Source organism: Zosterops lateralis (genome assembly GCF_965231275.1).
Source record: "Zosterops lateralis genome assembly, chromosome: 2".
NCBI classification, from domain to species: Eukaryota; Metazoa; Chordata; class Aves; order Passeriformes; family Zosteropidae; genus Zosterops; species Zosterops lateralis.
Window position 1 is genome coordinate 53,123,725 of NC_139763.1, and position 25,310 is coordinate 53,149,034.

Genomic DNA, 25,310 nt, shown 5'->3' on the forward strand with positions numbered 1-25,310 from the left:
CACAGGCAACTTCCCTGACTTTTTGTTCAGTTTCTCATGATAAACTGAGCATATGGTTTGCTACTAAATATTTGGGGGTAAATTTATTTAATGGAAGACTGCATTTTTCACTAATTAAATATATAAAAATACATCTGTTGCTTATTCTCTGCATTTTATGTGAAATGCTTAGGAGAATGTATGTTTCTTATGTCCCCACTAGAATGTATAGACTGTGTTCATGTGAAAACACATAGTTATGGATAAATTAGATTATATTAACTGTCAAATCAATTAGAAGCTTGGGTGATATAAATAATAGGATATCTTTTCTTGGCGTTTGAAATAGCTGCTTGCTTAAATGAGTTACATTCATAATACAATTACATTCACAAAATGGTGTCTTCAGTTTTGAGAAGACATGTTTTGCCTGTTGCTTATGTTTTTACAAGGTCATATGATCTGTAGTTATTTTTTGGCAGGTTTATATCTTTTTCACTCTTACTGACTATCAGATTGACAATCATATTGTTGTGGGTTTACCCTGTCTGGATGCCACTCTACCTTCTCCTCCACAGCTGGACAGGAGGAAGTACTATTAAAATTTCATGAACTGAGACAAGTTTTGCTGCTAGTTGTTGATGTTCCATAAATCATGCCTCCAGAGGTCATGGAAACATAACTTATTGAACATAGTTAGGACAGAGATCAGTCGCTGCTGTCAGCAATTGTTAAAAACAGGTAATTTTAAAAGCAAAAACCATTATTGCTGGTGATGTCATCAAAATCTGTCACTCAGTTAAAGAAGGAAGGAAAAAGGGAGGGCTAAGAAATAGATTGCACTTACCCTCTGCAATGTTAAGTCCCTATTATTTGTAGTCTAGTGCTGTTTTCTGCTTTCTTCCTTGTCTTTTAGATTGATTCAGCATAATAGACAAGCACAAAATAAGACGCATTTTCTTTTCTAGTTTCAGTTAAGTCATCAACATTTCAGAGATTGTGTATGTCTTAAAAGAATTCTTCATATTCAACATTTCTAACATTTAAACAGAAATATACTATCTGGAAAAGGTGCTTAAATACAGTCCCCCCTCTGTGATGTTTTCTCATCCATCCTTTTTGCCTACTTCTAAGACTGAAGGTTGGATTTGAATCAGGAAAATATTATTTATGGGGAAAAAAATGCTTCTTTTATGGTCCACTTCTTTGTACATATTCTCATATAAGAGTTTTATGAAAATTACATAAATTTTGGTAGGCTACAGCTAACTGCAGTTAAAACGTAACTAGAGTAAAAAAAAAAAAGCCAGTAATTTTCAAATATGGGCTGTTAGCTGTTATTGACTGAATAATGTTTGTATTTCATTTGTTAACATCTGTCATGCTTTTACCTAATCTCCTATTTATCACTTTCAGAAGAAAAAAAAATTGATTCAGGAGAACTTCAAATAAAGACATCTGTCTTCAAACAAAAGGAGACCAGCCAACATTTTGTCAAAGGCCAACCTTTTTGTTGCTTATGGTGTTGGGGTATTTTTTATATTTTATCTTTATTTTATTGTTTGTTTGTTTGTTTGTTTGTTATTGCGGTTATATTAACTTTTTGTTTCACTTCTTTTTGAATGAATTTTGGCCTTTTGAATGAAATTTGATATTTTCTTATTTCCTATGTAGTATTTTAATACTATGGCAAAATATACATAGCTCTCAGAATTATGAAAGATTTTTCTTTCCTCAAGGAGTAGAGAAGAAAAAGGTACTCCACAAGCCATTGATCTTACATAACTTTACCTAGAAACTTAATATTTACTTTAAAAAGCAATTTATCTTGAAATAAAGATATTTTTCTTCATTTTTTGGAGAATGAGCCTACCATGTTGAAGTAAAATGTAGATCTGTGTATCAGTAGAATTGAATCTTAGATTTTTGTCCTCCTTATTTCACCCTCTCTGTAAAATACATAGATTGATAAAATTGTTGTGAAATTATGTCACTAGAGGCATAAGCTGGGGTGGGAGGGTTTAAAACAATTGCTGTGTTCCTAAACTGAATAATGTTTGAATGAATAATATATCTGGTTGATAAGTCAATTGGTCAAATTAGTACCAGTTTCAAAGACAGACCTGGTTGTACAAGGAGTTCAACAGAACTCAATATGTGTGCCAAAAAAGCATGGGCATATTTAAAAATTAAGTTAAAATTTTAACACTGATAACAAGTGTTTACTTCTTATAGAAAATAATACAAAAGATGATAATAAATGAGTTTGTTAAATCATAATATTTGGAGAAGAGTTAATGTTGTGAAAGTGATTTCAATACCACAGTTTAATTACTTGCCACAGATGCTACCAATGAGTGTTCCAATTCCATTACTTAGTTTACTGGAGAGGAAGAGGGGGGAAAAGTCAGTTTCTTTATTTCTGTATCAAATGTACACCCTCAGGGAATGTGTGTGTACATGGTTGATTGTTTCTCTAATAAATTCTTTAGGGTAATGTAATGATAAGTTAAGGAAAACAAACTTCAACTATGCTTCAACTATATTAATTTTTTTGGTTTGTATTTTGTACTCTGATGTGGAGGAGGAATAGGGAGGACTTGGTTATAACTGAAGGATAGAAAGCTAGTTTAAAATTTCTTCTAAATATGAAACAATTTTTAATGTGTTGGGGAAAAGGAATTATAAATCAATTAAATACTGAACACATTTCCTCTGCCAGTGACTGTGGTCATCAAAAATGCAAGCTTAGTAGATGTCAGAATTCAGATTTCAGACAGAAAACACAATTAGATCTTTTTTCCAAAATTGCAGTCTGAGACTAATCACTATTACTGCTATGTGACTGATCTCTTTGCATTACGTTATCACCTGCATTCATACAGAGATCACAGACTTGCAGTCAGACTAATGAAAGTCTGTGGTGTCTAAGCAGTAAATCCTAATGTAGATTATTTATAATGGAAATGATTAGCCATATGTTTCAAGGCAGAACTGGTCTAGAGTTTCTTAAAGATCCTTAAGTCTGCTGCATCTTATTGCTGAGGAGAAAATAATCTGTCTGAGAATACAGAAATCTGAGGGATTTAGTATAGTCTTTCTTCCTGAGTTGGTTGAGCAGCTGGCTTGACTAACACAACATGAATAATTTAGTCCATAAGCAACACAAATATTGAATATCATATACTGAATATTTGTCTTACTACAGAAAAAGCCTGTAAATCTCTGAGCTAAAAAAACTTTACTGAAATCATTAATTAAACATGAATAAGAAAAAAAAGAACTTAAAACAGATCCAGAATGTTCAATGAGCTGAAAAAAGATGGTAGAGAGCAAAAGGAGACGTGCTAAATTTGAAGTGTTATTAATTGCAGATATTTTTAATTATTTTATTCCTAAGACAAAATATTGAAATTATTGTTTTAAAAGCTAGCAGAACCTCAAAAAATTAGAAATAGGCTTTTTTAAAAAAAAATCATTATAAGGTTTCTGATTACAAGTCAAGTGAGTAAAGCAGATGGTTATGTTGGATTTAGCTCACTACCTTCAATACCTAGCAAAACAAAAAGGTCTTTTAGTAATATTGGAAAGGTTCATATGTATAAAATGGGATTTAGAAATGGAGTTGAAACTTCAGCTACATATAGGATCAGTATGAGACCTTGAGTCCTCTATGTTTAGAAGTCCTCAAAAAAGTTAACAAAACTTATAGTTTTTTCATTGTTTAAAACCTAAAGGGGAGATTGAGGGAATGTTTAAGTATTTTCCTTTTCTTTATATAAAATCTACTTGCAAATCAGGATCTGTATAATAGATTACACTATTGATAATAACTCAGAGTGCAAAAATTGGCAGAAAATAATTTTGTGATTGCAATAGTAATATACTCAAGATATAGTAATTAAAAAAAAGTTAAGCAATAAATATATTTGCAGTAAATTCACAATTTTATAATTCTTGATGGAGTGTCTTCTGCTGTAAAAAACCAAGGGGGTTTTGTATATAAAATTGTCCCAATTTTTAAAATAATCCATAATTTCTGATGTCTTTTTATGATGACTATTCAAAATTTTAGCCTGAATTTTAAAGGATTTAAAATTTATTCTTGTTCTCCATCTTAAGCATTGTAATAATGTATGCTTAATAAATAGTCCCAAATATTTTCTCACATAAACAGTGCAAACATGCTTCTCTTCTCATTCCTATTCTCTTAGGGTTTTTCCATGAATACTTAATTTAGTGTGTATCAAAATAAGATTGACTGTATATTTCTCCTTATTTGCAAATATTACTGATGATTGAAATATCTTGCTGATTTTACTTTTCGTTAGTTTTTCTTACTTTATTTTTCTGAATAGTTAATAATATTACTACTGGACACTACTTAAATATCTAATGTAAGCATGTAAATTAATATCTTGCATTGTCAGGAAAGCCACATATTGATCTCTTACTAAAATCTGTTCTTTTCAAGAATAAATGTTAAGCAGAATATTTGCTTTATATTGGAATAGCAAAAATTAAAGTGATATTGAAAGAAGCAAACTATACTTTAATTCCATTCCCCAGTACCTGTGATTAATTTCATAATTATCTTTCATTTTTTCCTTGAGCAAAGGAAGAAAGTTAATTTAGAACTAATCCATAATATTGGATAATTTTGGATTCTGATATAATTTCACTTTTACAAGCATGTTAGCAGCTTCACACAAGAAGTATGTAGTTTGGATGCAAGATGCAGTATGAATGTTTAAGATGGGGAAAGCTGGTGGTGTGGTTTAACCCCAGCCAGCAACTCAACCTCACACAGCTGTTTGCTCACCCACCACCCATGGTGGAACGGGGAAGAAAATCAGAGGAGTAAAAAGGTGTAAACTCATGGTTTGAGATAAAGACAGCTTAATAGGTGTAGCAAAAGCTGTGTGCATGAGCAGTGCAAGAAATTTTACACCAAGCAGGTGTCCCACCATCTCCAGGAAAGCAGGCTTCCATTACATGCAACAGGGATTTGGAAAGACAGACACCATCAGTCCCATTGTCCCATAATTCTTCCTCTAGATTTTTATGCTGAGCATGAAATACCATATGATCTGGAATATCCCTTTGGTCAGCTGGGGTCAGCTGTCAGAGCTGTATCACCTCCCAGTCTCTTGTGTGTGGTGTGGGGTGAGAAGCAGAAAAGGCATTCATCCTGGGTAAGCCTTGCCCAGCAATAGCAAAAACATGCCTGTGTTACCAACAGTGTTTTCAGCACAAATCCAAAATACAGCCCCACACCAGCTATGAAGAAATGTAACTCTATCCCAGCCAAGACCAGTAAACTGGTAAGAAAATGTACTGTATTTTTTCAACTGAAATGGCAGAAACAAGGAGATCTGTTCCAGTGTCTCACAATGAAACAAAAAGCCAAAAAAAATTAAATTACTTAGATCACTATTATGTCTATCCCATAAGTTCAAAGGTTTTTAACAAAGTTTTCATACATTAAACAATAATCATTTTACCTGGAGAAGTGCTATCCAACAGAAGTAGCTCCAAGTTTATTCCTTCTGTAAAAAAAGAAGTAACACTTTCTGGGAGACTTTTCTTTTTTTCTTTCATATTTGCAGTGAAGCATAAATAGCCTGACTGATATTTCTTAAAATTTAATTTGCAGTTGCAATAGTATTACAGGCATTTCTTTCAATTCTCTTATAGTCAGAAAATAAAAAATTTCAAACAATTTATTCCTTTAACATGAATCAATAGAAATAGTTGTATTTTTATGTGCCCTGGTTTAGGGAAAAAGTCACCTCAGGACAATATGGCAATATTTTGTTGTAGGAACAACAACCCCTACCAGCTTTAGACAGATAAAAAATTCTTCTAATTGGAGCTTTGTCAATAGACACACAGCTTTCCTAACATGTAGAGCAGCTTGAGCAGGGTAAGACTGAAAGTACACTGAGAACTATTTTTGTAGTAAGTTTCAAAGCAGTATATTTATTCTTTCAAAAAACTCATATGAACCCTTTATTTGCTTTTCATTTTAATCTGTACAAAGAACAATCATGACCTTATATTTCAGAAGTCTATTCTTCCCTGGTAGCAGCACTACTGTGATCATCAACAAATAACCAGCCATAACAAATCTGTACATGGAAGAAGACTCATAAAAGGACAATGATGGCTAATCAAACTTCTTTCTTGAAAATTTTTCAAAATGCAAACTTTAGGTCATTAATTCTTCAGATTTTTGTTTCATATGCTAATGTGATTCTCTGACTCAAGGTTGTCAAGTGACTTGGGATATATTTTGGATCAAGGAGGAGACTTGTGATCTTTTTTAAATGAAATAGGCCATGAAAATCCACATTTCAATTATTCACAATGCATTTAAAGGACTTTTAATTTTGTTCCTCTGTTATAATTATTAATACTATTAAGAGAATTCTAATCCTCTGTTCTGTATGACATTGGCATGTAAGTTTCTAAGGGCAGAGAACTCTTTAGTGCTTCTCAGAGGGAGAATGGATCTAGACACTGGGATAATTTTTAGAGAACTAGAAGTTGCTTTCTGCCTGTGAAGAAATTAATGTGTTTGGGTATGAAATGTAATCCTAATCAGTGGTGTACAGAATAATTATACATTGTTAAGTATTATTCAAGATTCTAAATCATAATAAATACTCATGGGCAGATACAGACTACATAATGCATAATTTGGAATGATGCTGTCCCTCTTTTGGAAACATCTATCTCTTGGATTACAGATTAAAACTTTTGCATGTGCTTAGTATTTAATTTTGGCATACATGGAGTACTTTCTCACTTTGTTCACTTTTATAGCCCTAATATCTGTCCTGGAGGAAATGCCCATGTTTTTTTCTTTTTAGTGGTAGGAATCCAGTGGTGTTTCATCATCTTCTCTTTTGGATATTACTCTGTCTGATGCACAAATGAAGGTGGAGTCTGAGGTTAGTTCATCCTGCCTGAGTGAATATTGCCACACTTTACACTTTTCACAAGATAGAAAGCTCTATCTAAATAACCAGGGGGTATTCTGTGCCTCCTCAGAGGTATAAGGTCACTATGAAATCTTTGGTGAGGCAGCTCTTTGCTTCTTCCATTGCCTTGTAGTCTCTTCCAAGAGTGGAGTAAAGGAAAGAAGTGGTCTTTTTCTTTCCAGGTAGGTGGTATCCCCTTATTCCCTGGTAGTGGCTGAATTTCATCCTAGATGGCACAGAGTATAAAGGAACCAGTTCCATCTCTCAGATGATCATTTATTAGAATATATGCCACTTTGCTTAAGGTCATTCAAGTCAAGTGTTCAGATCCCCACAACCATAGCTGCAAATCACTGGGGTAACAGACAGGCTGGGAGACATCTGTCAGGAAGCAGCAAATGCAGAGCTGCTCATCAAGGAAGGAAGGAAGGAGGGAGCTGAGGGTAAGAGCAAGGCAGGTGACAGTCGGTGCAGTCCTGTGGTGCACCTGCTGTCAGTCACTGAACCAGTACCCAAATACTCCTTTTTTCCCGTTGGGCTTGATTTTGCTTTGGTAGTACTTGAGTGCTTTACACTCCAGATCTCAAATTGAATGGGTTTCACCGAGTTGAAACATTCCTGCTCTCTGCAACATGGTGCTGAAAGTCATTTGGAAGTATATCTAAGAAAGGACTTTTTGGGACTTTTAACTGGGAAAAATGAGAAACATGATGACATAAAGTGACAAAAAATTCTCAGGATGTTGCTACTCTGAGAAGTTCTAGCAATGGTAAAGTTAACTATGCTGGCGTGGCACATTATTCTAGTCTTTTGAGAAGCTACAGCTCTGTGAATTTCCACATTATAAAGCCCAGCAATATTCATTTAATATTAGATACAATTCTCTCTTAATGAAGTATGTCATAGATGTGGAAGAGCAAGCTGAACATAATACGGTTTCCAGGGAAATATCCTTATTAACTGAATTTCCTGATCAAGTGCATCCTGATTTAATAAAAATATATTGATTGTTTTGACATAATCAGGAAGGATAACTATGGAGCAGAAAAACTTTGAAGCAGATTAGTGAAATTTAGACAACGTGAGACAGCTTTATATAACTTCTGGTTTCTAAATAGTAGCCTCAATTTAAATTAATATTTTTGTTATTCATAATTTCTAGCCTTAGGAGATTCAGAAATACAGTGTTTATCACAAGTTAACTCATGTTCTAGAAAAGTTAATAAGAGGAATGAATAATTTTTTTAAGGAACATGAACAAATGTTTCCGTTCACCTTAAAATTTTAATTATATTTTTCCATTTTTTTCCTTTTTCTATTCATTTTTAAGATGAATTTCTAACTTTAAAGACAAAGAGATTAGGTTTTTATTTGTGGTTGGTGAATTAAGTCTCAGAATTTTGGGACAGAACAGTGTTCACAGATTATTTCTTCATTTGAAACACCTGGTATTTGCTTTAAGAACCTAAGCATTCCTGGGTAAAGGAGTAGCGGTCTAAAAAGAAATTACCAACATTATTGTTGGACTTTGATCCTTACTGGTATGATGAGCTTGCCATAAAAACCTTTGTCATCAATTTCATTAATTCCATTAAGCATTAAAAATCTGTGTAACTTAATTTTACTTTAAATTTTTACAGAGAAACTGGTAATTTGATTTCTTAGCTCTCTTGTGCTTGTATTCTGTTTAGTTGATGTTGACAGAGTACGATGTTTAGTTCTGTAGTCCTGAATGTGTGCTAAATCATTTTGCAATCCTCCTGCCTAAAATCTGGACATGATTTGTCTTCAGATCTTTGATTTTCTAGTCTACTGAGCAATGTGCTGAACACTGTAAAGGAAAAAAAGTCACAAAAAGAATAAATGAAAATTCTTAAGATTATGAGATAAAAATTAACCTAGTGTTATGAAATATCCCTAGCACCCCTGTTTATAAGCATACTTCAAATATTCTTATTTAGTAACATTAATTGAATAATAACCACAACGGGCACATACAAATACACAGAAACCTTTATAATAGAATCAAAGAATCATGGAATCGTAGAATCATAGAATCCTAGAATCATAGAGTGATTTGGGTTGTCAGGAACCTTGAAGATCATCTCATTCCACCCGCCCCTCCTACCAAAGGCAGGTGCACCTTCCACTATATCAGGCCCATTCAGCCCCATTCAGCCTGACCTTGAGGCCTGAACCTCCAGGGGTGGTGCATCCACAATTTCTCTGAACAACCTGTTCCAGTACCCCACCACCCTCAAAGTAAAAAAAAAAAAAAAAAAAAAATTCTCCTTATATCTAATTTAAGCCTACTCTCTTTCAATATGAAACCATTCTCCCTAGCTGTATCACTGCATACTCTTGAAAATAATCTTGCCCCATCATTCCTGTAAATTCCCTTGGGGTACTGGTAGGCTGTAATTAGGTCACTCCAAAGTCTTCTCTTTTCCAGGCTGAACAATCATAATTCTCTCAGTCTTTCCTCATAGGAGAGCTGCTCATTCCTCTAATCATCTTGGTGGCCCTCCTGTGAACTCCCTCCATGTCCTTCCTGTGCAGGCACCCCAGAGCTGGGTGCAGCCCTGCAGGTGGGGTCTCACCAGGGCAGAGCAGAGGGGCAGAATCCCCTCCCTGGCCCTGTTGCCCACACTGCTTTAGAGGCAGCCCAGACACCTTTGGCTCTCTGGGCTGGGAGTGCCCATGGCTGGGTCATGTCCAGCCTCTCACCCAGCAGCACCCCCAAGTCCTTCTCACAGGGCTGGTCTTGATCTGTTCATCCCCAGCCTGTGTTGATACTGGGCGCAGTAACACATATTGCCTTTCTTTCAGCCATAGACTCATTTAATGACTGATGCCTAAAATCAGCAGCAGACAACAACTGTCTACATGTGCCAGCTGTTAATGTTTTAGATGTCACAGAAAATGTGTTATCTGCCAAAAGCTGACAGATTGACAAAGGACATTTGAGCTTATTCTGCAGCCATCGAAGTCAAGATGAAATAGCTGAGAGTTCTTAAAAGGAATCTAGCTTCCTGTCATTAGGCAACTGCAAAACAATTTGCATATGTTTGCATATATATGTCTGTGGGAAGACATCCTCAGACTCCAGAAATTAAAATCTCCTGCTTCCTGGCCTTTAGCTTCTTCTCTGAATATAATTTGATCTCCCAGATACATGTTCCATGATACCTAGAAATTTACTGCACTGTACAGATATGCTGTTAAATGCAATTAAATCTTGGTCTAATTTGGATGCCTTAGGTTATCTGAGATACCTACATGGGTCTGGCAGATACGGCACAAAATCTGCATGAGCCTCTTCTGGCCTGACATCAGTGAGATCACAGAATCAAAGAATCATTCAGGACTCCTGAGTGGACCTCAGGAGTTCTATAGTCCAACTCCTGCTCAGAGCTAGGTCAGTTGTGAGGTTAACCCAGATTTCATAATTCAATGGGATGTTGAAAATTTAAATGGTGATTTACAACATCAGAAAAGCTGGTAGATATATATCTACAGGTAAGTGAATCAAACACAACATTTACAACTTGCAGCCTTCTTCTTCGAAATGTAGTAGAATATTCTTTTTCCTGTATGCTCTGAGCACTGTTGGTTTTGGGGTGGGACATCATTTCTGTTTGGTTTTAAAAATACTGAGCCTTCTGGGTTCTTTCAGTGTTGTTCTGGAAACCATAAAAAATAAGTCAGCCTACAAGAGAATGTTTATTTTTCTTCAAAGCCTTCAGTAAAAGATAAGTAAGATTGTAGCCTTAAGGGCTGGTGAAACACTGAGCTTAAAGTCCTTTAAAAATCAATTTACTATTTAATTTTATCTCTTATGTTCTAAGAAAAAACAGCTCTGCAGAACTATGTTATAGAATGAAGAAACATACTTGTGGTATCCATTTGTGTTTGTCTCTCATTGCATGGCATTGTTTTTCTAGGAATTTCTAGAATTATTTTTATTCACCTATTGTCATTCACAGATACTGGCTGACCTGGAAAACCATGCACTTTTTAAGGATGACCTAGAATGCCAGAAGCTTATTCTGGAAGCCATGAAATATCATCTTTTACCAGAAAGAAGAACTCTCATGCAAAGTCCAAGAACTAAGCCTAGAAAATCTACAGTTGGAACACTTTATGCTGTTGGAGGAATGGATAACAACAAAGGTATTATAGGACATTTGTTGCTTTATAATTTATAATTCACATTTTCCTTATCAGAAAATGGTGAAATAACTTTCTATTCCAGGATTGGTGGGGGGATGTTTAAATCAATCAAGAAATGTTGCCAAGATTTTTGTCTGATTAAAATCTAGTGATATTTAAGGAAAAGCATAATACAGTTAGAGAAAAGAAACTGAGTTTTGAGTTCATTCTTTGTTCAAAATTATTATGATTTTCAGGAAGAAATTTAACAAAAAAAAAATCTAGAATGACTGTAATATACTTTAGTTATAGATTTCTATAGTTTGTTTTTCCTTTATAAGTCAGATACTTGTCTCAGGTTTTTTTAAACCTATGATAAAAGGCAGTTTGATATGCAGTGTATTCGATCCTGAAGTAATTGTCTAAAATATTATGGATGATTCAAGGGTTTTCCAATGCAGAAGTTTTTAAGTCTTCTAAAGAAAGAAGATAACTACCTTCAACTAGATTCATAGTTTGTCAACAGATAAAGGAAAGTAAAATTACCCCCATTTTTCTGTGAAGTAGGAAGAAGTGAAATTTTATTAAAGGATTTTGTTGTTATTTGTTTGGAATAAGAGTTATGATGATAGGTTGTGCTTTCATTTCTGGTAAGTTTAATCCACTGATTTCTTGAATGGAATGAAACAAAATATTTGAACTAAAAGCTAGTTATATTACAAGCTTATAGACTCAAAAAGGCTTTATTATTATTATTTTGTGATATTCACTAACAATTCCACAGCATTTAAATTTTCATCTCCATATTTAGACTGAAGACTATACCTTCAGAAACTCTATTTCTAATATAAAATAAACTGTATTTTAAAAAAGTATACTATAGAATTGCATCTTCAATATTTCACAACTCTGTGTCTAGGTGTTGTTATTGCAGTTATTTCACTAAATAGTGGAAATATTGTTTGCAAAATGCCATGGCATGTTTTTCCCATCAAGCTATACTGGTGATTAGAATGTATAACATCTGTGCCTGTGTGAAAAATAAATGGGTGGCATCAAGAGAAGTATGACAAGCAAGTCGGGGCAGCTGATGGAATGAAGCTGTGTCAGGGGAAGTTTAGATCAGATATTAGGAGGAGGTTTTTCATCCAGATGGTGATTAGGCACTGGAAGAGGTCCCCAGGGAAGTGGTCACAACACAGTCTGTCTGAGTTCAAGCAGTGTTTGGACAATGCTCTCAGGGATGTGATGTGACTCTTGGCAGTGGTGCTGTGCAGGGCCAGGAGTTGGACTCAATGATCTTTGTGGGTCCCTTCCAACTCAGCACATTCTATGACTCTGTGACCCTGTGATTTTGCCCTTTGACCCTGCTATCTTGAGGCCCCACATGGAGTACTGCATCCACCTCTGGGATCCCACAGTGACATGGGGCTTCTGGAGCGAGTCTAGAGGAGGGCCACAGTGTTGATCTGAGGGCTGGAGCGCCTGAAAGCAGGCTGAGAGAGCTGGGACTGTTCAGCACAGAGGAAAAAAAGGCATCAGGGAGACCTTATAATAATGCACTTTCCAGTACCTAAAGGGGCCAACAAGAAAGCTGAAGACAGAGATTTTACAAGGACATGTAGTCATAGGACAAGGGGCAATGACTTTAAACTGAGATCATAGGTTTAGATCAGATATTAGGAGGTAATTCATTACTGGGGGAGAGTAATGTTGCCCAGAGAAGTTGTCCCATGCCTGGAAATGTTCAAGGCCAGGCTGGATAAGGCTTTGAGCAAAGTGGTCTAGTGAAAGATATTCCATATCGGGGCTTAGGAATTGGAACTAGATGATCTTTTGAAGGTCCCTTCAAACCCAAACTGTTCAATGATTCTATGAAAATAAGAAATTGTTGATGAAAGAACCAATACATATATATATATTCTTAAAGTAGCTGCAGATTTTTTTTGTCCTTTTAACATTTATAAACAGTTGTGTAGCTAAATGTTAGGCATGGATGTGCACAGAACATTGTCTTTGGATGATAAAATACAAATTTCCTCTAAGGACAAATTACAATAAACACAAGCATTCAGGTAGGAAATGACCCAATAATAAACCCAATTTGGGTGCAGCTGTATTTGTTCTCATTTACTATTAGAATCTGTTCCTCAATAAAAATACAGAAATATTTAGGATGACAGCAAGAGGCATATCACCATTACCACATCTACATACAGCCTATTTTGCAGATTCAGGTCAGGCAGAAGCAGTTCATTTCTGTAGCAGCAGGAGAAAACACAGAGCAACAGAGGTTCAGCTCTCTGTTGATGCAATCTCTGACTGAAAACTAGCAGGACTTTTACGCAGATTTACAGCAGATAAAAACTGCTTTGACGATGGGCTCGTTATGGCAGAGGAGCATCTGCATAGCAGGAGCCTGTGTTACAGCTGATGCAATATGTATTCCCAGCAACCCAGGCTCTGCAGCTGTGCCGTCTCAGCTTGCATCTGTTCAGCTCATCCCTCTTGTGATCCTGCTGTGTTCTTGACTAGCTTTTATGCCCAGTGAGTCTTGTTTCCACATGTCCATTCAGGAGGCCTGAGTGCTGTTTTCCTGCTTTGAAGAGTCACTGAGTTCATAAATCAAGCCTGGGCTGGGAGATGATGTTGATACTGTATTATCTCTCCTCAATAATTAGTAATTTATTTTTTCCCCCACAACTTTCTTCACTGGAAGGATAATACGGATGGTTGCAATTCACAATGATGTATTTTTAATACTTCCTGATGTTTGCTACCAAATGTGAAACCATTGCAAATAGTTGGATGAGCTAGACAAATTAGCAATTTATTAACTAGCATATAAAATAGTGGCTAAGTGCAAATATTATGAAAGCATTTGAAGGTTATATGGCTCATCACATAAAAAGTAGCCTAGCATGCTAAGTTTGTTTTGAAATCTCTTCTATAATTATTTCCCTTTCTATAAAAATGAAGTGATTATTAACCTCCAGCAAACAGCAACTGGAATTTTGCCTGATGTGAGAAAGTAATGCAGCATAGTACTAAATGGATAGAGAGGAAAGTATCAAAGTTAGATAAATTTTTAATTTTAATTTCTTAGAGAAACTAAAAGAATTTAAATCTGTTTCCACACACCTTTGCTTATTTATTAATTGTATTTTAAAGGTTCATATTGGAAACACATTTTCTTAGTATGTCTGCATTAATGGAATGGGATGCATTAATAGATTGTGGGTATGTCCTCCTGACAATGTTCCATTCACTTTACCCATTAATATCATCACACTGATTTCTCTAATTTGGGTTAGCAGTATTTAATCATCGAATAGTATACAGAAGTCCACATATAGAGGAGGATGATAGACTGAAATAAATGAGTAATTGCACAAAGTGGACATACAACAATTTTTAGGAATGATGAAGCACTGACTTCCTGCAGCCATCCTGTAACGCCAAATGTAGAGCAGAAGCCAAGTGGTAGAACATGATGTATATGGTTTACATTAGATGATGCTATGGAAAATTATGAGCAGGAAAATATGCAGCAAGCGGAGATTGGGATCAATAATCAAGCAGTGTTGCAGTGATGTCAGAATAGTGATTAATTTCTCCTGACGTGTTCTAGCTTATCTCACTAGGCAGTAGTTAGAATAATAAGGGACAAGGAGAACTTGCAGAAAAAAAACCCCAAAGGTGTTACAGTAACTATGATCCAAAACCACTGATATATATTGCTTTTGGAATAGTCCTAGACTAGTTCCTCAAAGTTCTAGACTAGTTATCCATTTACTGAATCGTAGTCTTTAAGTAAATACGTGGGAAAAAGAAATTAAAAGTTGCATGAGCAAGAAATTCTTCCATAAAAATGTGACAAGTCATTTTAAAAAGTGATGGAATAGTCAGTTTACTGAAACAGTGATATAAAATGTGTGTTTTTTCATTAATCTTGTGACTAGATATAAAATCTGCTGCAAAAAATAGCCTAGTAGTAAACAGGTACGGTTCATCATTAGTCTGTATCAAGCAATAATGAAAGTTCTTTTATTCTTTTATAGATACTTTTTAGAAAGATCTTTGCTATTGACACACATATATTAAAAAAAAAAACCCACCCTTTTAAATATCAAATTTACGCCTCCATTAATTTGTCCTTAACCATCCATGTTGTATATTTTTTCCCTTTTCTTTAATGTATTTTCAATCATTACAATAATCCTTTTTCCTTTATAAATATGGTTTCTCAAATGTGGTTTATTACTTTTATATATATAAAATTATTTCACAGGAATGTCATCTAGCATAGCTACATGAAGTTACTCATGTTCTAGTGAACTTGGAGATGTCCTTTTTTTCTGGGATTTTTAGTTTTGGAGTATTTGTGGGGTTTTGTTGGTTTTTTTTGTCTTGGTTTTTCTTTTTTTTTTTTTTTCCTTTTTGTTTCTAGCAAGACATTTCTCAAAGCAGATTTCCTTTAACCTTTATTTATTTTAATTTTATATTTTTCATTCTCATAGGCATATTTTTTAAAATGCTGAAAGAAATATTCAAAAACCTATTGTAAATACTGTCCAAAAAAAGGGAAATATCATGTTTTCCCTCTTAGGTAATTCTTCTTGAGATAAGTGTCAGAGTTGACTGTGACTTGAATCTGCCTCCTTCCTCTTCAGTATAAAGGGAATTTGTTAAAAAAAAAAAAAAAACCAAAAAAAACCAAAAAAAAACCCTATCAAGATTATATGGCATGTTGCAAGTTGTAAAAATTGCTACAAACTACTCTGTCTTCACATACATAAAACATTTGACAGCATTCATTATCTACCCATTTGATGCACAAAACTATCTTGAGTAAACATCTTATCTTCATCTTACTTGCATTTTCATTAGAAATATACAACGTGCGGTAACTGTGTTTATTTTCAGTATGTGGGTACTTAAAGTCCTGTATTTGTATAATATGCAAACAGCAAAATCTACTTAAGAAGATCAAGTATTTTCTGTTAAAATAAAGAGAAGTGCAAAGTGTTTATTACAGAATGTTTCTCTCTGATGTGCTTTTTGAAAAGTTTTGTATAAGTATGCATACTTTGTAAATGTACTTATGTATGTGTATATATCAGCCCTGGTCTGACTCCAGGAGCAGTCTCTGTCAAGCAGGAACATAAACATGTTACTGTTACCTGTTGCATAAATAGATGTTCACAAAGGAACTCAGAAGGGACAACTTGATGGTCCTTCTTGCAATCCTATTCTTTTTATTGATAACATCACATATATGTCATTACTACTCCTCTGTTTGAGTTTCTTCTGCCTTTGGTGATTTTTTTTTTCACCTGCGTTTTCTGTGAGGACATTTGTTATCTTAAAAAATCATGTAGTCATAGCCTTAAAATACCTCAGGAGGACAATAAGCCAAAATAAATTGTGCCTCTGACATTCCAAGTAGCTGTCTGAATAACAGTTTTTGTTTAGATACCTACAGTTTTTCTCTGAAGTCTTGTCTGCTCTGTTTAAGTAGCAATTCTATCTCAGCCAAACAACTGCGGTGGTTTCGTGTATCAGAAGTGAGTCATTTTACAAAGATAGATGTGAAGGAGCAGTGAAGGGTACTGGGCTTGTTTAGGATGCAGAAAAGGAGGCTCTGGAGAGATGTTATCACTCTGTACCGCTACCTGAAAGAAGGTTGTAGCAAGGTGGGAGTTGGTATCTTTTCCCTACTAGCAGGCAATACAACAAGAGAAAATGACACCAAATTTCACCAGGGGAGGCTTTGATTGGATATTAGGAAAAACTTGTCCACTGAAAGGTTGTTAAGCATTGGAACAGGGTGCCCAGGGAAGTCGTCAAGTCTCCATCCCTTGGAGGTGTTTGAAAGATATGTAGATACAGCACAGAGGGACATGGTTTAGTGGTTGCTTCAGCATTGCTGTGTTAAGGGTTGGCAATTATTTCCAACCAAAATGAGTCAACGATTTTGTGTTGACTCAGTTCCATGTAATACATTTCACTATTCTTATAATGTCTGGAATTCTTTTATTTTTTTCCCTTTTTTTAAATTTTTTTTCCTCAAAAAATTAACACATTTAACAGGTTTTTTTTAGACATAAAAATGTGTGTTAGCATAATCCAGTGTTTTCCCAGACATTCTCTAGCTAGCAATGGAAGACATTAGAAATAGAAAACAATTTACCTTAAATCTAAAATGCACTAATAAACAAAGTAACATTCCGTTAGCTTTAGGTTAACATTGTACAATGACCAACTCTGTTTTCTTTTTTCATGCTTTCTGGAAGACTGAACAGGAAAATAATAATGTATATAAACAGGAACAACAACACAGAGAAGCATACTCTTGTTGGAGTAACCAAGATACCATAGTAATATCATCATGGTGGGTTTTCTTGAGAAAATTAGAATAGCACAGTAAATGGCAGGCAGGCTATGCAGAATGAATAAGTAAAATTTTCAGTGTCTGCACTGCAAATATGCATTGAAACTTAGTTTTCCTTATAGGTTCCTTAAACAGAAAAGATGTAAGTTAGCTGTTTAAAAAAAAAAAAAAAAAAAAAAAAATCCACTACTTTTTTTAAAACAGAAAAACACACCATGGATTTGAGAAGAATTAGTTTGTCTTTTGCAGAAATTTGTACTTTTTAATGTAGCCCAGAAGTTCATTATTGAATATATGTTTGATAAACTAAAAGAGAGTCTGATTTTTAGTTTGATTTCCACAATAATAAAAACAAAATAAAACATTTCAAGATATAGATATAGATATATCTTATATTTAGCTAGCAAGAAAACATTCTGGAGACAGAAACCATAATTAGTGAAACAACATGAAGTTGACATGAAGGGAAGCACATGGAGAAGCACAAAGTCCTGTTCCTGAGAGGAACAACCCCTGGAACCAGTATAATTTGAGGGCAACCCAGGTGGAGAGCAGATTGGCAGAAAAGTACCTGGGGTAATTTTGCCCCACACGTCTGCCTAACAATTATTCAGATATTTGGAAAGAGCAAAATTGCATGTGCAGATTTGATCCCGTGTAACAGAGTTAGGGAGCATAGGAAGCTGTACAGAGCACAACCCTCTTCATCCATTGCCTGCTCCCTGGCAGACGTTGGATGGCAATTTTAAAGCATGTACTGTTTTCAGAGATGAAGATATGAAGGACTACTTCTCCCTGATTTAATTTGCTTTAGGTTTCTCCTGAAGGCATTGAGAAAGATATGCCTCAATATTCACTGCAGAGGTGAGAGATGTTCCCAGTGGATTTCCCGTCTGGAAGGTGGTACCATGAGAGGTCACTTTACATACCTTGCTACTAAGACAATGCAGTGCATCTCTTTGAAGACTGGGGCTGTGTCGTGGTTTGAAAGCAAAATGAGTGAGAGGCTCCAAGTCAAAATACAATTTAATAAGAAGAAAAGAAAAAAAGTAAAATAAAATAAATGCAATAATACAAAAAGGACCACTGAGAGAGTCAGAATACAACCTGAGCAGGGTGGTGGAAGCAGTCCAGGTGAGGTGCTCTTCCTGAAGCAGTGATCCCATAGAAAGGTCTGGTAGCTCTGGTCCTCTGGGAATCCAGTGGGTAAGGGCTGCTTGTACTATCCCAAACCCAGATTATATCCAGGTGAGAATGCTTGGCTCCTCCCCTTGGGTGGATCATCTCACAATGGGATGATGAGTTGTGAAGTGGGACCTTGATGGCCCATTAAGGCATTGATGAGCCATTAGCAGGAGACACCCCAAAGGCAGGGGGCCTAGGAAAACACTGCCCCACTTGGTCTAACAGTTCATGAAGATGGTGATAGAATAAATACTTTGTGTACATCCTACACTACAACCCAGGATAGGCTACATCGAGAATCAGGAAACAACCATTTTGGAACAGTTATCAGAAAAAAAGATGGCCAAAATAACAGTATTTGAGGTTTAAATACCCCTCTATCTCTTTTCAGTCATCAAATTGCTTACCTCTTCCTCACTCTCGCCAGATCTCACTGGAAATACTGGTCAGTCCTTTAGCAGCATCTCAGACAGGTGATGAAAGGACTTGAGCATCTCTCCTGTGAAGAGAGGCTGAGAGATTTGGGACTGCTGAGCCCAGAGAAGAGATGACCTCCAGAGGTCCCTTCCAACCTCAATTGCTCTGTGATTCTTCAGCATGTTAATGTAATTGTAGAGTAAAAGTAGAGCTTGGCTAATTACTTCACCAGAGGAATATGAAATACACTGGCTAATCACTAATGAGATAATGAAATGTATAAATCACACTAAAATTCTCTTCTCGTCCAGTTCTTATAAGCATTAACATGATTACTTCCTTCTTTTCGCTCCTATGATTTTCAATATGTTCCAAAACATTCAGTCTCATAGGCTAATTAGCAGTTAAAGTACTTTGATTTAGCAGTGCATTTCAGAATAGAAAAAAACAACCCATATTTTAACACCATCTGGTACTTTTTCAGTACTTATTTTATATCACTAAGTTTCTGGCTTTTTTTTTTTTTTTTCCCAGTGTAATTATCTTCTGAAACTGCTGATTCAGTCACAGTTTGAAATAAAAAGAAGATCCTGAAGTGATCTACTCTGAAGCCTCCATGGCTTCAAATATGAGAGAGGAGCCAAAGTTATCATACACAAGACAAATTTTATCATTACACAAACTTCTTGCCTTGTCAATCTGTTGCCCTGGAATTCAGTTCTGTTGGTACAAACTATGGGATTATGCAGGCAGCACAAGAGGCTTCTGCATTGTGGGTGTGTTAGGGGGATTATTATCCCAAGAACAACCCTCTGTTCCTGCTCATTGCTTCCCTGCAACTTATTCTATTGTCTGACGTTTCCAGTACAGATATCTTATTAAAATGTACATTAAAAAAAAGATAAAACTTTGTGTGATCTAGAGAAGACACATGCCTGGCAGATGAATAATTTAGAGAAATTCTATTCTATCAGAAACTTTATCTTTTTTTATGGACCAACGAATTTTTCTTCCCTGACCACTGAAGTTTCATTAATGGTTGCCATCTGATGATATTGACTTTAGAGTAAATCACCACAAATTCTGAGTCTTGTTCTGGAAACAGTTCAGTGCTGGAACCACCCTCAATAGTTAGTGTGGATAAGACTTAAAAATGGTGCCACCGCCCAGTGCAGTCCTCCCGCTCTAACTTGTGCCTTCAGCCACCTGACAAATCTCCTTGCCAAATTCTAGGAAATGCTCAAAAAAGTCTCTATTTTCGAGCACAGGAACATCCAACTAATCTTCAGTAGAGCTTTCACCTAATTTTTAATACTCTGAACTGGAAAACCAAATAAACACAATTAACTTTTTGAACTACAGAGGACACAATATAGAATCCAATCAGCATTATTTGGGTCCTACCCATGAAGATTAGGAATAGCACCCTTTTCAGCTGGCTTACCTTAGAGGGAAGTAATTGCAGCAAAATAAAATCTGCCAGAAACTGAGCTAAGGGCTAAGCAGTGTGAATGAGCATCTCTATATGAAAGACAATGAAAAATAATGAAAAATGGCTGGGGATAATGGGAAATTGGTACTGTTGCAACACTAAACTTCTTAGTTCACTCATTGTTTAAACCAAATAATGACCAAAGTAGCTTATTGATTTAGCTATGCTGCATAATGATCTGCCAATCAGATGAACCGTGTGCTTAGAATCCATATCAGTCATGCAGTAGATAAATTGCAATATTAGACACCTTCAATTGAAGACACCTTCAAAATATGAACTTACAACCTTAAATTTCTTAACATTATTCTTAAGGAAATCCCTCAAGATTCTAGTTACAGATACACATGTACACATACATACAAACACAATTACACGGTTTGTGTAGGTCACCATCACCTGCTTCCCACTGGTGGGAGCTCTAGAGGATGCATACCCCCTACTGCTGAATATTAATTTCCCCTAGAATTTGCATCTGTCCACATGTAGAACTTTCATTTTTATTGTCAACACATTATTTGCACAATTTTCAGTGGAAACAGAACTGTTTTTAAAGAAGAGGCATGAATTTGATGCTGAGCAAAGGTAGACTACCATACTGCATTATATAAATCATTAATAAAAGGAACATTTGCAAGTTTTAGACTACATGAAAATATAAAACAAATCATTAATGTTTTATGCAATAACACATAATGCTATATTATAAAACAAAGTGCACAACATCAAAGACATTGCCTAAAATCACTGTTGAAAAGCTGTCAGCTCTGATACTCTCAAAGATATAAAGGTTAGTGGAAAAAACTTGTATTAGTTTTAGAGAATTCTGCTCATATAGAATAATTGAATATTCCCAAAGGTTCTCTGATTTTTTGCTTCATATCACTATATGGCAAATACTTCTGACATTTAATACACATTTTCGCTAAGAAAAACAGTAAGATTCTTTTTTGTGTACATATTATAGATTTTTGGAGTGCTTAAAGGAATTTCCAGCAGTCTTATTACAAAGTGATGAACTGCTACCCTATGCTACCATTTTCTGTATAGCTATTTCTTTACCAAAATATTCTCCTTGGTATCTGCATCAGTAACCTCCTTAGGTCACATTTGTTCCACTTCAGTCACCATCTTTTCAGTGCAAAATGTAATGTTGCAGATCACTAGATCAAGGTCATAGTTTGGCGCCTACTCACAGCAGCGTCTCTAAATCTTGAACAAAATGATCAGGGTACATGTCAGCAACAGCTTTAGTAATAGCAAAATCAGCAGAAAGTCTTATGCGGAAAAAAAATGTAGACATTTTCTGATGATAAATATAGAACTCCTACCCTTCTTCATGGGTTTAAATAATGAATCATTCTACCAATAAGGAAAAAATAGGTACTTTTATGTGGAAATGTTTACACCAAATACAAAGATAGTTCAGCAAGGGGAATAGGTTTGGGATTTTCATCTGCTTCTGAAGCAATTTTCACTTTGTTTGTATGAAAAGTTCTGCATTTATACCTAGCTGAAATATACACATTGCATTCATAGTCTCAGACAATCTTCATTACTTCATGTAGCCTATGACAGCTTGTTCAAAAATATTTAAAAATATTTTTGAAGGACAGGTTTCTAGGTATTTATGCATTTAACTTTAAATATTGAGTTGCAAATAATATTGCTATCCAAATATTCTTTTTCACTCAAAAACCTTGCTATATTATTAGTCTTCTGTCATCAACTATGCAAAAAATGTGAGAGTGACCATCAGGTTTCTACAAAAATCTTGATTTATAAGTCCTTAGCAAGGAAATGAAACATGCTTAATTTTAGAAAAAGACAAAATTTGAGAGAAGATAATTAGAGGATCATTTGAAGGATTTCACCAAAACATTTTCACAAATTCATGTGCTTAAAAACCACAATTAAAACAAAGAAATAGAATTTTATATTTAGTGCAATGGTGTACTCCTCTGCAGATAAAGGTGAAAAAGTGAGAACTAGTACTTTACTGTTTCATCAGAAACAAGGGGTGGTGGGATTGTTTTCATCCCTGCTGCATTCACAGAGGAATTGCCAGCAGCATTTGAACATTAATGCAAAATTACCCTGATCATCTACAGCATTTCATTTCTGAAGTTTTCTTTCTCTGTAGGTCTCTCATTACTTTATAGACCTTGATTAATCAGGGTTTATAATGCCCATATGCACAATACACAAATACACAGAACTAATTTCATCTGATGCCCAGCTGGATCCTAAGTAGAATTTAAGTTAGGAAAAAAAAAAAAAAAAAAAAAAAAAAAAAAAAACAAAACAAAACAAAAAAAAAAACACCCACAACAAAAAAGTTGAAACATATCCAGAATATCAAGAAACATCATTATGTTCTTACCAGAAAATATTTGTGCTGCCACAGTCATGAAATAGTTACTACACACTTTTCTTTATTGTGCAAATAGCTATTAAATTAATTCTGTTTCACCTCACTGTCTTTTGCATATACTCTTTCTTCAGTGCTACATCCTGAAATTATTCGGTTCTAGAGGTCTATCCATCTGAAAAATAAGAGTTCGTGCATGTGTGTGTGTATAGAGGAATTGTCCAGGTGTGTAGTGCTTTTATTGTAAAATCTTCAATATTCTGTATGTTTGTTTTTCTTTCATCTTTGGAGTTTCATACCCACTATCTTAAAGACAGTCTAGTAAGTAATTTATTTCCTTTTTTACCATTAGACCACTCAAAAAGCACTAGTGATACCCAAGTGAAGGAAACAACAATAGAATAAAATTTTAAATGTAATTTCATGTACTTTTAAATATAGTTGATATTTCTATTTGGGTCTATATGTGTATTACTTATTCTGTGGTATTCCACCTGCTTTGTTTTGTAGGAAAATGTGTCTATCTCTGCATAATCAGCAGATATGCTTCAGCTCAGAATGAATAATGATTTTTTCCTTTATTTATTTTATTCATATTTTCACACTAAGCCAGTATCTCCAATTTCCATAAAAATATATACCAGTCACTTCCCAATGACTTCCTTCCATCCTCATGTTCTTGGAAAATTGGATTTTCTGGTTTTCTGAAACATGTAATCAGAATTACCTTGGTTTGTTCATGGAGGTTAGATAAAAGTCCTTGTCTACTGATTTCTGACATTGCTAAGACATCCTTCCACAGTCTGTACAGACTGGGGTAGGCAATATTAACCAAAACAGCTCATGTCTTTGAGTTTGCACAGTTTAGAAGTTGCTTCAGTTAGGAGTTGGCTCTGCAGACTGACATCCACATTATGGCAGAGAGAAGTTTCTTATCTCAGCTGGCATGTGATGCTACCAGTTTTTGCTTTCCACTGGAACCAGCATCTGGATGAGTGACTGTTCCTCCAGTGCGCCACAGCTTGGTGGTTTAAAAGCCTAGATACTGATCTCACCTTAGAAGTGATGAGAGTGAGTCGAGGTAGGGTTCTGTCCCTCTCTGTGATAGTTCCACATTATGTTCCCTCCAGATCTGGCATCAGAGTGAGTCATCCTCCTGCGATGTAACTATTGATTATATAAGCACTGAGCTTAGCAATGGTGAGGCTGCACATCAAATCCTGTGTACAGTTCTGGGCCCCTCACTGCAAGAAGGACATTGAGCTCCCAGAGCATGTCCAGAGAAGGGCAATGAAGTTGGTGGAGGGTCAGAAGTCTTGTGAGGAGTGGCTGAGGGAGCTGATGTTCTTTATCCTGGAAAAAAAAGAAGGCTCAGGGAAGAGCTTATCACTCTCTACAATTTCTTTTCAGGAAGCTGTAGCAAGGTGGGTGTCAGTCTCTTCTCCCAAGTAACAAGTAATAGGACAACAAGAAATGGCCTCAAATTGTACCAGAAGAGAGGTTTAGCTTGGGTATGAGGAAAAATGGCTTCACTGAAAGTGTTATCAGGTACTGGAATTGCCCAGGGAAGTGATGGAGTCTCTGTCTCTGGAGGTATTTAAAAGATATGTAGATGTGACTCTTGGGGTTTAGTAGATAATTTGGCAGTGCTGGGTTAGAAGGTGAATGATTTTAAAGGTCTTTTCTAACCTAAATTATTCTGCAATTCTACAATTCCATGTTCCACTTAGACTTCTGGAAAAGACAGAACTACTCCCCAAGGTCATAAAATATAATCTGCTGTTTAAATGCTAGAACAGATTTCCAAGAGATTTCTCCAAAACCTTGAGGTTTATTAATTTCTTAGCTCCAGAAGCCTTACCATAACTCAGATCTTTAAGGTCAATAGAGAATTAGCAGAAAAGGCTGTGAGAGAATCTAAGAATGACATTGATGTTGTTTTGAATTAAGATTCCTAAAAAATGGAAAACAGATGTTTCGTTGTCTTCACTCTGCTACAGGAGATTTTAGCAAAAGTAGCTCAAAGGTGTTGTAATCAAGATAACACAATGGCCTTGTTTGTGCTTTTTGATGCGCCCCTGGATACTTTAGAGCTTCCGCTTTTATTCTATTTCAGAGCAAATTTGTGATGACAACATTTGGCAATGTAATACTTTCATTCTCAGAGTATTACATGCAAATATATTCAAGCCATAAAATATATGATAGATGAAAAACCAATATTCCAATATGTTATTGATTTTATATACCCAGAGGACCTGGCTCCTAAATAGCTAAACTAATTTGTCTAGTAAAATCCTATTGGTATCAAGAATTTGCCTCCTGGATGCATAA

At 35.4% G+C, this 25,310-nt stretch overlaps 1 protein-coding gene across 2 annotated transcripts in view; it reads left to right on the plus strand.

Annotated features, from left to right (window-relative positions):
- Positions 1 to 25,310, plus strand: part of KLHL1 (kelch like family member 1) — a gene marked incomplete at its 5' end in the record, with an annotated part of 189,134 nt that overhangs the window by 122,276 nt on the left and 41,548 nt on the right. For both annotated transcript variants that reach the window (XM_083854480.1, XM_083854481.1), the window contains one exon: positions 10,952 to 11,138. In XM_083854480.1, coding sequence (XP_083710606.1) covers positions 10,952 to 11,138 — 187 coding nt within the window. The remainder of the gene's footprint in view (positions 1 to 10,951; positions 11,139 to 25,310) is intronic.